The sequence below is a fragment of the Schistocerca piceifrons genome, chromosome 4, assembly GCF_021461385.2.
Source record: "Schistocerca piceifrons isolate TAMUIC-IGC-003096 chromosome 4, iqSchPice1.1, whole genome shotgun sequence".
NCBI lineage: Eukaryota > Metazoa > Arthropoda > Insecta > Orthoptera > Acrididae > Schistocerca > Schistocerca piceifrons.
The window spans coordinates 180703045-180717880 of NC_060141.1; the positions used below are offsets into that span (position 1 = coordinate 180703045).

The 14836-nt window shown below is 41.7% G+C and overlaps 1 protein-coding gene across 1 annotated transcript in view; it reads right to left on the reverse strand.

Annotated features, from left to right (window-relative positions):
• LOC124795320 overlaps positions 1-10873 on the reverse strand; it is a 485179-nt gene extending 474306 nt beyond the window's left edge. The window contains exon 1 of the mRNA XM_047259291.1: positions 10776-10873. Coding sequence (XP_047115247.1) covers positions 10776-10866 — 91 coding nt within the window. The 5' untranslated portion in view covers positions 10867-10873. The remainder of the gene's footprint in view (positions 1-10775) is intronic.
• Between the last annotated feature and the right edge of the window lie 3963 nt (positions 10874-14836).

The window sequence follows — 14836 nt, forward strand, 5'->3', positions numbered from 1 at the left end:
ACAGTCAGTCCTCTTCAGGGCTGTTTAATTCAATAACAATTCAACCATATAACTCATTTCAAAAATTTTCGAAAGCTATGATTTTCAGAGAACAGATGGAATCGGGTGAAGGATGATTCATTAAAGGGGCTGATGTAGAACATCAAATAACGAAATTCAAAAAAGTGGTTAGTCAAGTAGAAAAGCATACTGACTTCATACAGCCTTTTCTCATGAAGATCGCTACGGTCGTGATGAAACCACCTGGTTTACTCCTATCTGAGCCAATATCTCCCTCATATCCAAAAACTTCATTTCGTTTTTGTTTTTTTTAATTTCGTTGTTATATGAAAGACGATTACATACCTTACAAGGACTTTAATTAAGCCATAATGCCACTGTTACGTTCCTTCCAGAATACCGAAAGTTCTCTGTATACTGCATTGTAAACCAACGTCCATGGAATATCTAACCACCTTATTTCTCCACAAGAAGCACATACCAACAGCGTAAACGACTACATATTTTTGCACCATTACATGACGTTGGATGAGGAAGGCCATGTTCCACCGTTTAGGAGACAGGGATGACTGTAATAACTTTAGTCCGTATAGCGGTCAGTGACCGCAGTCACAATGCGATGAATGGATGGTTTGTGATATATAGTCTTGTCAAACAGAGAACTGTAATAAACCACATAATATGTTTCACAGGTTTGCTTGGTCTGTTTTGAGTAGCCAGAAAATTATGAAACAGAATTTCGTATTTTCATTAAACTGGAAATTTACATACACTGACCGGTGAAGCAGGACCTTCCTATGGTTACAGCGACAAATCATTTCTGAAAAATTCCATGAACCGTTTTCAACAGCAGAGAAGTGATAAAGAGGAAAATAAAGTTAAACTGAACTTCATGACAAATGATAAAGAAACTCTCCACTTAGAATGGAGTACGCCTACTATTCATGTTATTAGGATATTATCACTGATCTAATCTTCATACTGCAGTAATTCGTTCAAGTTGGCCTCACTTTCCAGCTACCTCTCTAAATAGTCGCCGGGCCGACTTAGAAATTTTTCATGGCACTGTACAAACGTTCCTGTACCCTCGTCACAGAAAAGAGCTGCTTGTGCTTTCTGCCAATTCTCCACGGTGGTCTGCCTTTCCTTGTTTGTGCCAAAATGATGTCTTCATAGCCAGCGGTTCATGTGAGCAGAGATGAACAACGGAGGGAGCCAATTAAGGACTATATTGTGGGCGATCAAACACTTCGCATTGAAAACGCTGCAGGAACGTCTTAATTGCCCCTGCAGAATGAGGCTGAAAGTTCTCTTGAAGAAAGAAACGCATGACATTTATGTTATGTAGGCTGCATAGCTTCAGGCGAAATCTCTCATCAGATGCACATACTTAGACACTGTTGTTTTAGGCATTTCTACGTGATCACTTTGAGTTCTGAACTGAAAAGAGGACGTGAAGCGATCGACAGCCACACTAAAACCAATACCCAACACATCTGTGCAAAGTTCCATCGGATTTTCACAGTGGTTTCCATTTCGCGCCTAATCGAATCTTAATTTCCGAATACGCCTCGTATTATTGCTTCGAGGATAAAGTTTTCTGTTCCTCGTTACGGTTTTTCCTCATGAAGCATGTACAGTTTTGAAAATATAATTAAAAATAAACACAAAAATCATAAATTAATTTGGTGGAAGAGCAAGTACAACTTTATGAGTATTCCACTGAATACGTTTGTTGTGGAAAAAACATCCACCCTGAGCTTAGGCATGTTAGTTTCTTTACTATCACCTTAAAGCAGATGTTCCGGCAAGTCAACCTAAACTGCAGCCCCTCAATGAAACATACCGATGACACCAGCCGCCGCGCTTCACCGTTCGTTTCGTTCGCGTAACAACACAGACAGCGGCAGCCGCAGCTAGTCGATACACAAGCTAACTCGACAGCTGTACTCGTAGGGGGTAGCTCTTACTCTAACTGGGAAGTTAATTTCCACTCCTGGTCAAGAGAGATAAGCTGAGTACTCCCTCGGATGCCTTACGATATCCTCGAGAAATTGGCAGTTTTTCTCGAGACCCTCGAGCGAGATGAATTCCCATCCCCAGTTACAGTGACGTAGTAGCTGGCTAATCTGTTCACCTATAGACACAAGAATTGCAGCTTCCAATAAACGAATCTTTATGTGACTTGTTCACTCGTAGTTCTATCGCTACACATCAGTGTGTGCTAAAACAATAAACCATCCATTAGACGAATGATTCGTTACGTGCCGCTCAGAATAACTTTAAAAATTCCTCTTAAAGGGATCTGCAATAACAAGTTGTTAACGTCATAGAGCATCTGTATTTCCGAAAATCTTTTAATAGGAGACAGAAACTTTCAAAACTGACCATACATATTTAAGGATACGTATGCCAATGCTCAACAGATTTCAGGGATATCTGGTGCTGGCTGTCCAGAAATTCTTAATTATTTGACGCGTTTCGAGTAATAAAAATATGTGAACAGTGAGTCACATTTATTATAGCGACCTGTTCAGCACAGGTATGTCTCATCAAGTTTACGTCATAGTCTTAGGCCTCCTGCGAAACTATGTCGCACGTTAGATTGACTCTAGAAGCAAGACGCGGTAAGGATACAACTGACTGTAATTAACGGAATTCTGCGGCTTCCACAACTTGTTTGTTCTATAAAAGCTGCGAAGTACGTCCGACAGTTGTCTCCCACACTTGTCTCTTACACAATAGTGATATGGGCTAACAACAGTTGGACCACATTTAGCTGTTGTGTAGAGGTCAGTAACAATTCTCGACTTACATAGACGTTGGCAAACATCCAACAGAGCCAGGAGCGTTTCCCTTGTATGCAAAATGTAGTCATTAGGGCTACAAACATATTATTGTAATGTGTTACCGGTCACGTCCTATACAAAAATGGAGAAATGATGGTAAGTGAGAGAAATGCAATGAGGGAAACGTTATATTGTTGATTTACCGGTCCACTAAGTCGTTCACAAGATTGCGTGTGTCGATATTTCTGTTATAAGTCCATCAAGGAAATGTTCTTACGAAATTCGGAAATGAAGTAGTCTATTTTATGACTGGTGTTTGTCTTCGATCATAAAACCCTGCTTATGCGGCCCTGCCAGACGATCAGAAACTCCGAACTCTCTCTAAAAGTGAATTTATTGTGCGGCCTAGAACGGGATCTGAAAATCAGCTCGTTCTTCACCAGCAAAATATCTGTTTCTGCGACCTAAAACGAGTGTAAGCTGTACACATTACTAATTCAGCTCACGGTGACAACTAGATATTCGGACACTGTTGCGTACGTCACAGCACGGGAGATTCTAGGTCTTACGAGTTGCAGAGACAGTCTCCAGCGAAGAGCGAGTTATTATTCGAGACCGTTGAACACTACGTAGCTGAGCATTTAAATAGCCTGGTGCTCTCCATAACTTGAGAGAAAGTTAATTACTTTACTGAGTAAACCTTTTCATTGACATACTGCTTTCTAGCCTCGCTCTGGACGTAGCCGAGCGTTCGTGACGTGTGTTGTGCAAGGCGTCTAGTGGGACGTCACAAGTTCGTTGTGGGGCCCATATCTACCGCGGGTGCCGTTCGGCTAATGCAAAAATAGTTCAAATGGCTCTGAGCACTATGGGACTTAACATCCGTGGTCATCAGTCCCCTAGAACTTAGAACTACGTAAACCTAACTAACCTAAGGACATCACACACATCCATGCCCGAGGCAAGATTCGAACCTGCGACCGTAGCAGTCATGCGTTTCCGGATTGAGCGCCTAGAACCGCGAGACCACCGCGGCCGGCAGGCAAATGCATACACCATGAGCAAAAAACGATTGCCCATGCGAATCAGTCATCCTAACATGTAATTGCAAGGCCGGTGGAATACTTGTCGGAAATTTATAATCAGTTCTTCATGTGATGAACTCATGTTTCCTAGAGGGTTCTCGCACTATGGGTTTCTGCGTGTCTCTCCACGTCAGTGAGGCCAAATTGTATAGATATAAACGTTAGCTTAGGAGGCCAGAGCATACTTCAATAAAATTCTTCTGATAGATTGACCACGTCACGATATGATAAAATTACGAAGTTTTTGGCTAATATTACAGGCAGCCTTCGTCGTGGCGACTAATTGTGGCGGATAAATTTTATTTAAGCAAGTCCGTGTTTTACCCACTTTTAATTGCGAGAAAAATAAGAGGTAATACCAAGATAACTTGGCGACAGACTAACATGAACCGTGAGGATTCTTATAGCCTCGTCACCTCGGTCGCCATTCACAGTAGGCCGGCGGCCTGGCCGCGATTGCGGATATGGAGACAACAGGAGTCACTGACATGAATTAGGCGTAATTGGATAACACCCAAGCAACACCACGTCACGATGGAACTTTGCACGAATTCCTCACTGAGAACTGAACAAAATTAACTTGCACTATCCTTCTAATAATCTGTAAATTATGGAGCGTAGCAATCAGCCGTCATTTCTTTTGCGGGTATTATTTTGCAAATCCAGATTTCGGCTAGTGCCTAGTCATTATCAATGCACTATTCTCTAGTCTCGATTCATGTCTGTTCCCTGTTGTTCGCGCGTCAGTCAGAGTTCTTTGAATATTCAAAGAACTCAGACTGACGCCTGAACAGCAGGAAACTGACATGAATCGAGACTAGAAAATAGTGCATTGATAATGACTAGGCACTAGCTAAAATCAGGATTTGCAAAATAAAACCTGCACCAAAAAGGTCGACTGATTGCTACGCTCCATAATTTATATATAATAGCACAGTCACTGAGTGCACCCACTTTCCTAACGGAGGGTAATCTGGTGCAATATCCTGTCATACTATATCATCACATACCATGGCAGGACGCGAAGTCACTTCAGCTAGAGGGATAGGGAGCTAATAGTACACACAAATCAGCAAGCTCATACCAAAAGTATACATCCCGATGAATGCTACCAGTAATAATAGCCAAAACGTGTATATTTTTCACAGCATGACGTGCTCCCACATCCGGAAAATTTTTTCCTATGTTTATGACGCTCCAAAGCGACACGAAGACATACAATCAATACAGTAATAGATGAAATCTAGATAATTAAAAGCTGAAGATGTACCGCAGGCTGCCATGCTTCTGACAAAGTCCAACAATCGCAAGCAAAAACAGAATAGTTACGTAGAAGGGATGTAGCCGAATCTATTAAGAATTAAAAATTATTTTAAAATACACCATTTCGTTTCATTACATATTAACTAAATAGTTTTCCTCATACATTTATCTTTAATTTGCACACTAATAAACAACACAGTTTACGTACGGTCCACAAATTACAGGCTGTGGAAAGGATGAAGGAAAAACATTGGTATCAAATGCCGTATATAAAGCAATGTCCGACAAGAACTAAGCAAACGGTGTTTGTGACGTGTTTAATATATGAACATGAATAAAGCCTAAGCTGTAATTATATACCGCAGTTTCATTTTCTTTCCATAATCTTAATTTACTTAACACAAATCAGAGTGCGAATATGAGCGTATAACCATAGGCCCCAGAAGGCGAATGTACTGCGTTTACAAAAATTTCATCATATATTTTCAAACCATACTTCATAGATTTATCTCTGAGTACTAGCAATTTTCTTCCTCCAAAACATGATTAGATTAGATTATTACTTGTTCCATAGATCATGAATAGGACACTTCGTAATGATGTGGAACGTGTCAGGTTAATAAAAGGTGTCTATACAAGATATTACATTACACAAAATATTACATGACACTTAATATTTTTTTTTTTGGGGGGGGGGGGGGGGGAAATTACCCACTTACTATTTCCGGAAATTCATCTAATGAGTAGAAGGAGTAGCTATTCAGGAATTCTTTTAATTTCGTTTTAAATGCCATATGGCAATCTGTCAGACTTCTGATGCTATTAGGTAAGTGACCAAAGACTTTCGTGGCAGCATAATTTACCCCCTTCAGAGCCAAAGTTAGATTTAACCTTGAGTAGTGAAGATCATTCTTTCTCCTAGTGTTGTAGCCATGTACACTGCTATTACTTTTGAATTCGTTCGGATTGTTAATAACAAATTTCATAAGTGAATATATATATATATTGGGAGGCTACAGTGAAGATCCCTAGCTAACGTAAAGGCGGGTGAAGCTGCGAGTTCTCTGCCAATGGCGTTACTGGATGCGATATGGAGAGACTTGCGGTCAGCACAAGTGGTTACAAGCTCAAGAAAGCCGACAAAGACTGGGAGATTGATGCTGTCAGCACAGCAATCTCCCGGTCTTTATCGGCTTTCTTGACCTTGTAACCACTACTAATTCGTCCAGTGGCTCCTCAGTTGGTGTCGCAGGGCTAAGTGCACTCAGTCACAGCCCTCCACAGGGTAAAATATCCGGAGGCACAGATAATCGAACCTCAGTCCTTCGCCTGGCAGTCAGCCGCACTGACCACTCAGCTACGGGGACTGAGACGAAAGCAACTGCTATTATCTAATTATTTTCGGGTATCTGCTACTACCAGTGACGTCTCGGGAGGTAGGTAGTGCAGGTTATCAGTGTAAGCCATATGTGAAACTATGTACCTATGCACTACTGTACTACGTACGCGAAGTATGAAGACTCGTTCCCCACATGAAGAAATTTTATATGAACTTACATTCGATAATAACTCGTCTTTCAGTTAGGTCTACCGAAAGAAAAATACTACAGATTGCACACTTGACATATAAAGCACAGACCGTCTTGTACCAGACTTTTCAGGTGTCGTAATGAATCACTACAGTTTTCCAAGCTTCATCCGCCTGCTTCATTCCACCCTTGAACAGGTGAAAAAAAATTTTTGTAGCAACCGTTTAAATTCTTCTTCGATGTATTCCTGAAGTAGCTCGTCAAATATACGCTTAGGTCTTTAAATGTGTAGATAAACATAAACTCCTTCAATCGAACGAAGAATCAGTCCAAGCTGCAAGTTTTTACTTTTTATTCATTCAACGACTAGTTTCGGGCCTAGATCAATTTTCAAATCATCGTAACAAAGTCGAAAATGACATTTTCGAAGATGTCGGAAATACGCTGTAAACATTTACAGTGCATACAAGTAACTCATTGCACATTTCTGACATCTTCGAAAATGCCATTTTCGACTCTGTTAGGATGATCTCAAAATGGGTCTCTGCCCTAAACTAATCATCTAACGAATAAAAAGTAAAAAATTCCAACTTGGACTGGTTGTCGTTCTACTGATTAACAGAAGTTGCTGACCAAAGTTATTCCAGTATACTGGAAGTTCGTACAAAACTCCTTAGTTCAGGTATGTGCAGGCTATTGAACCAGCCTTATGTGTCCACTTGTGATGCAATGGCATTTAGTAGAATTAGGAATACGGTAGGGGGCGGGGAGGGGATGGGGGGTAGGGAACTGATCTTTGCAGAGCCCCATGAGGGAAGAACCACTCAACCATAAAATTAACAATTTGCATGCGAGTCACTTATGTACATCTTCTTAGTGTAGTGGCCTTAATCCAGCGCCGGCCATTTTCATTATTATTTGAAAGTCTGATAGAAACTGAAGAAATAATTAGAAATTATTTCTCTCACTTTGAAATGAAGCTAATTAGTGTCGCTAGCAGAGCATGGTTCCCAATACTGAAGACAAAGCAGCATTACGGGCATGGTACACAAAATGGTGAATATGCTATTCATCCTGTGTATTTAACGGGAATAACACAAAGTGTTTCAGTAGCTCAGTAGCTTGGAGCATTTTATTAGAGCCTGAACGCTGGCACTGAGATAATTCAGTACAGAAGTAAAGGAGATACTCTCATCAGTAAACATAGTTGTCTTTGGGCGGAAGTTTTTGCGCATAGTGAGTAAACCAGTTATTTCTGGAAATTGGTTATTTACTATTCCATGATAGTATCGATGGGCTTTAGAATTAGTAATAACATAACTATCATGTGAAGGTCACAACAAGAATCGTCTATGAAACGTGTCCACGTGTGTGTGAAGCCTGACGGCAGACGAGCCGCTGTTGGCAGCACGTCGCGACCCTGAGGAATTCTGCGCCGAGAGGCGGCTCCCGTGACCAGGCAGCGGGCGTGTGCAGCCAGTGGCCTACAGCAAGTGCCTGATTGACTAGTTGCGCACCAAGGTCGCGCAGCTGGACTCCTGTCACGCACAACCTTAGAAGCGCCGCCGCCGCCCCTTCTTCAACTGTAACCCTGGAGAGGCTTTGGAGCCACTAAATCAAACTCCAGAAGTAAAGACGTGACAAGAGGATGCACCAAAAAAAGGATGTGACTAAAAGAGGGTAATGCGTTCTTAAGTAGTAGTTTAAATGATGATGTAACCATGCAGTACGACCATGACGTCACCTAGTACGCGACGAATGTGGATATCATATTTTTTTTATATATATCCTGCCTACCCCATGCCTGTTGTCAGTGTAGACTGCCAGATCCTTCTATGAACTATGTTTTCACATGCATAGCAAACAAAAAATATTCATATTTTGTGGTTGCTTGATACCTGCACAGGACTTTTTAATCGAGCATACTAGTAACAGATTTCATCGGTGTGTTTAACTAACGTCCGTCGCGTAAACTGCCACTGTTTCAGGCCAGAAAGACTTAAATTTTTGCTCAGTAGTGAGCAACGAAATGCAACGGCCATACATCGAATCTAAACAGTCTGACAACGTTCTTCGCATTGGGGAATTTTCAAGAGAATCCATAGGGGCTACGGCATAACTGCCATCAGAATCAAATAACTAAACGTTTATCAGATACCAGCACCAGTCTACTAATTCTTCCCAACATCATCACGATAATTTCTGCGTGATCATCAATACATGCGAATCCCTAGTCTGATACTAAGTGAAAGATTACATGGAGAACATAACTCGAAATGTGTTATAAGCGAACAAAATATGGAGGATAAATTGAAGCCAATGTAGGCCGGTTATCGGCAGAGTTTAGGACACAATAAATACAATGGGTTAGAAAATTCCCGTTACAAACTTCTAGGATTTGTAGAGTGGAGTGGTTACATAATATTCTGGATAGGAACCCATGCCTGGAAGCATGCCGTTTGCGTTCTACTGTGGTTTCAATTCAAATGTTTAACTCATTCACTTCTGCCTCAGGAAACATAACGAGACAACGTTTGTGGGAGCCACATGGAACCATTGTTGCAATGCACCACATCTGTTGTGTGCATCCTGCATGCTAAGTTCTTTTTTGTTGTTTGATAATGTAAACACGTAATGTTTAGGCGTCAATATAAACAAATGTGCTTGAACTATAAATGGGTGTTTCGTTATGTTTCGTTCGAATTATTACCTAACAATAATACTTCGTCACGTTTAATTCAATTCCTCAAGCAGAAGTGGGTAAGTTTAATATCTGAAATGAAAGCGTCGTTGAAATGAAACGGTAGCATTCCTGTTCAAAATATTATGTACTCACTCCCCTCTACAAGTCCTAAAAATTTGTAACAGGTATTTCCGAACGTCTTGAATAGCCCATTAGTCATTTTAGTTTGTACACAAAGGGATAGGTTGGAGGTCACAGTTCGCTCCTGGAAAACAGTTTCCATAGGTAAGTAGGAAACACGAATAATGGACAGTGAAATAAATTGCACATCAACCATTCATACGGTCAGTTAATATTAATTTCCTTCGTGCAGTTAAGTTTAGTGGCAGCTTATTCCGCAATAGATATAGGAATTTGTTATATGTAAGTGTAGCCCAGACTCTGCACTGTAGCGTACCAGTGCTTGGAAAGTGGAAGGATATAAAATATAATCGCTTATTTGTGTGTAAGGGAACAACGATTGTGGTCAGGAGAACAATGAAACAGTGATTAGAGTATTAAAACGATTGAGTCGAAGAAGGTAACGTGTGTTTCAGCACAGTCTTACGTCAACAATATGTTTGTTGTGAAATTAGTTCCTTATCTTGATTACGGCCTCTTCTGGAACTTTAGTGAGATTTTATTCTTACCAGAGAATCTTAGTTTCATTTCAGAGAATCATTTGTAAGCCCATTATAGCTCTGTTAGAAGTATCCAAATCTGTTTTCATGCCTCACTTCCTCGCTGTTTTCTTAACCGAAATGGTCGTATCAGATTTCGTCGTATTTAAAGGACTGCTGTACAAAGCAGCAAATAGACTGATTTTATGTATCAGCTGCTGATTGTAAGCTTTGACAGCTAAATAACACAGACACGTGCTGCGTGCTCTGCGGTGATTGTTGCATCTGGCGAAGCAGCGTAGCCAGAATCTGGGAGTACAGACGTGGGCGGCATAAGGAGATGACAAATGTAGACATACAAAACTGCGCAACGAAAACTTTCGGCGTAATACTACAGTATTATCTATTATTCCTACCTCCTGTTTCCAATGCATAACAAGCCAAATCATTATTATTCTAGAGACCACTGACTGTGCATCCTGATAAAGAATTTGCAAAACAGCAAGGGGTAGTGTATCGGCTTTATTGTTTCTGTAAGTTTGTGTCGTCGTTAGAAAAAAAAAAAAAAAAACGACATTAATTCTCCTCGCAAAAATCTTCGACAACGCACATAATACAGACGCGATGATTGGTGCTAACAATCTACTTCCAGAAGTAGGGACACGTCCTGCAGCCCCGCCGAGTTTTACTACGTTTGGTGGTGCTGGCGGCGGCTCCCTCGCCGGCCGCAGCGCTGGGCCCGTCCCCCCGACACGCTCGCTACTCACCCACGAGAGCCGGTGAGAGCAGCGCCAGCAGGCAGCAGGCGGCGCGCACCCCGCTGCCGCTCGACATGTCCCGGACGGGGATCGCGCCCATACTGACCCTCTTGTAGCGAGGCGCGGGCCGGCCTGCCACCACGCGACGCCGGCGGCGCATGCGCGGTGCGCCTCCCGTGCGCAGCGCCGCCACGGGCAATTACGGACCGATTGTTGTCAGCTGTCGGAAGGTCTTTACAGCTGGCGTTAGCCGGCGTCGCTGACACGACCTTGTCCTACTCCCTCGTCGTTTGTCGCAACTTGTTCTCCTTAGTGGGTTAATTTCAGACCATTATTCAGTTTTTGTCTTCGTACGTTCTATCTTGACTCTGTTCATTCTATAGTCAGATTTAGTTTGGGCTTGACAAGTAGTCACATGGACTCCTCCTGCCACCATTGCAGTAACAGGAGGCTGGCACAGTGGGCTTCCACTGTGTTGCCGTTACCACTGCACAAAGCTTTACGCCTGTTGCACTTCAGGTACGAAACCATTCTCGACCCAAAACTATAATTCCGTCCCTAATTAAATCTAAGAACATATTTTTGACATACTTAGCGACAGTTTAGATATTTGTCCATTTCAGAAAATTTATGAGTTTTATATTTTTGATATATTATTAGGGAAAAATTACGGCTGCAGTTTCCCCTTGCTTTCAGCCGTTCGCAGTACCACAACAGCAAGGTCGTTTTGGTTAGTGTTACAGGGCCAGATCAGTCAATCATCCAGACTGTTGGCCCTGCAACTACTGAAAAGGCTGAAAAGGCTGCTGCCCCTCTTCAGGAACCACACGTTTGTCTCGCCTCTCAACAGATATCCCTCCTTTGTGGTTACACCTACGCTACGGCTGTCTGTATCGTAGAGGCACGCAAGCCTCCCCACCAGCGGCAAGGTCCAAGGTTCATGGGAGGGCATGCAACTTTACTGTATGATTAAATGATGATGGCGTCCTCTTGGGTAAAATATTCCGGAGGTAAAATAGTCCCCTATTCGGATCTCTGGGCGGGGACTACTTGAGAGGATGTCATTATCAAGAGAAAGAAAACTGGCGTTCTACAGATCGGAGCGTGGAGTGTCAGATCCCTTAATCGGGCAGGTAGCTTAGACAATTTAAAAAGGGAAATGGATAGGTTAAAGTTAGATATAGTGGGAATTAGTGAAGTTCGGAGGCAGGAGGAAGAAGATTTTTGGTCACGTGAATACTGGGTTATAAATACAAAATCAAATAGGGGTAATACAGGAGAAGGTTTAATAATGAATAGGAAAATAGGAATGCGGGTAAGCTACTACAAACAGCATAGTGAACGCATTATTGTGGCCAAAATAGACACGAAGTCCACGCCTACTACTGTAGTAAAAGTTTATATCCCAAATAGCTCTGCAGATGATGAAGAAATTGATGAAATATATGATGAGATAAGAGAGATTATTCAGGTTGTGAATGGAGACGAGAATTTAATAGTCATGGGTGACTGGAATTCGACAGTAGGAAGACGAAGAGAAGGAAACGTAATAGGTGAATATGGATTTGGGCTAAGGAATGAAAGAGGAAGCCGCCTGGTAGAATTTTGCACAGAGCAATCATAGCTAACACTTGGTTCAAGAATCATGAAAGAAGGTTGTATACATGGAAGAATCCTGGAGATACTAGAAGGTATCAGATAGATTATATAAAGGTAAGACAGAGATTTAGGAACCAGGTTTTAAATTGTAAGACATTTCCAGGGGCAGATGTGGACTCTGACCACAATCTATTGGTTATGAACTGTAGATTAAAACTGAAGAAACTTGCAAAAAGGTGGGAATTTAAGGACTCTGTAGAACCAGAGGTTCTACAGAGTTTCAGGGAGAGCATGAGGGAACAATTGACAGGAATGGGGGAAAGAAATACAGTAGAAGAAGAAAGGGTAGCTCTGAGGGATGAAGTAGTGAAGGCAGCAGAGGATCAAGTAGGTAAAAAGACGAGGGCTAGTAGAAATCCTTGGGTGACAGAAGATATGTTGAATTTAACTGATGAAAGGAGAAAATGTAAAAACGCAGTAAATCAAGCAGGCAAGAAGGAATACAAACGTCTCAAAAATGAGATCGACAGGAAGTGCAAAATGGCTAAGCAGGGATGGCTAGAGGACAAATGTAAGGATGTAGAGGCTTATCTCACTAGAGGTAAGATAGATACTGCCTACAGGAAAATTAAAGATACCTTTGGAGAAAAGAGAGCCACTTGTATGAATATCAAGAGCTCAGATGGAAACCCAGTTCTAAGCAAAGAAGGGAGAGCAGAAAGGTGGAAGGAGTATATAGAGGGTCTATACAAGGGCGATGTACTTGAGGACAATATTATGGAAAGGAAGAGGATGTAGATGAAGATGAAATGGGAGATATGATAATGCGTGAAGAGTTTGACAGAGCACTGAATGACCTAAGTCTAAACAAGGCCCCGGGAGTAGACAACATTCCATTAGAACTACTGACAGCCTTGGGAGAGCCAGCCCTGACAAAACTCTACCATCTGGTGAGCAAGATGTATGAGAGAGGCGAAATACCCTCAGACTTCAAGAAGAATATAATGATTCCAATCCCAAAGAAAGCAGGTGTTGACAGTTGTGAAAATTACCGAACTCTTAGTTTAATAACGCGAATTCATTACAGACGAATGGAAAAACTGGTAGAAGCCGACCTCGGCGAAGATCAGTTTGGATTCCGCATAAATGTTGGAACACGTGAGGCAATACTGACCCTACGACTTACCTTAGAAAATAGATTAAGGAAAGGCAAACCTACGTTTCTGGAATTTGTAGACTTAGAAAAAGCTTTTGACAATGTTGACTGGAATACTCTCTTTCAAATTCTGAAGGTGGCAGAAGTACAGGGAGCGAAAGGCTATTTACAATTTGTACGGAAACCTGATGGAAGTTATAAGAGTCGAGGGGCATGAAAGGTATGCAGTGGCTGGGAAGGGAGTGAGGCAGGGTTGTAGCCTCTCCCCGATGCTATTCAATCTGTATATTGAGCAAGCAGTAAAGGAAACAAAAGAAAAGTTCGGAGTAGGTATTAAAATCCATGGAGAAGAAATAAAAACTTTGAGGTTCGCCGATGTCATTATAATTCTGTCAGAGACAGCAAAGGACTTGGAAGGGCAGTTGAACGGAATTGACAGTGTCTTGAAAGGAGGATATAAGATGAACATCAATATAAGCAAAGCTAGGATATTGGAATGTAGTGGAATTAAATCGGGTGATGCTGAGGGAATAGGATTAGGAAATGACACTTAAAGTAGTAAAGGAATTTTGCTATTTGGGGAGCAAAATAACTGATGATGGTCGAAATAGAGAGGATATAAAATGTAGACTGGCAATGGCAAGGAAAGCGTTTCTCAAGAAGAGAAATTCGTTAATATCGAGTATTGATTTAAGTGTCAGGAAGTCGTTTCTGAAAGTAATTGCATGGAGTGTAGCCATGTATGGAAGTGAAACATGGAAGATAAATAGTTTAGACAAGAAGAGAATAGAAGGTCTCGAAATGTGGTGCTACAGAAGAATGCTGAAGATTAGATTGGTAGATCACATAACTAATGAGGAGGTGTTGTTGTTGTTGTGGTTTTCAGTCCTGAGACTGGTTTGATGCAGCTCTCCATGCTACTCTATCCTGTGCAAGCTTTTTCATCTCCCAGTACCTACTGCAACCTACATCCTTCTGAATGTGCTTAGTGTATTCATCTCTTGGTCTCCCTCTGCGATTTTTACCCTCCACGCTGCCCTCCAATACTAACTTGGTGATCCCTTGATGCCTCAGAACATGTCCTACCAACCGATCCCTTCTTCTGGTCAAGTTGTGCCACAAACTTCTCTTCTCCCCAATCCTATTCAATACTTCCTCATTAGTTATGTGATCTACCCATCTAATCTTCAGCATTCTTCTGTAGCACCACATTTCGAAAGCTTCTATTCTCTTCTTGTCCAAACTATTTATCGTCCATGTTTCACTTCCATACATGGCTACACTCCATACGAATACTTTCAGAAATGACTTCCTG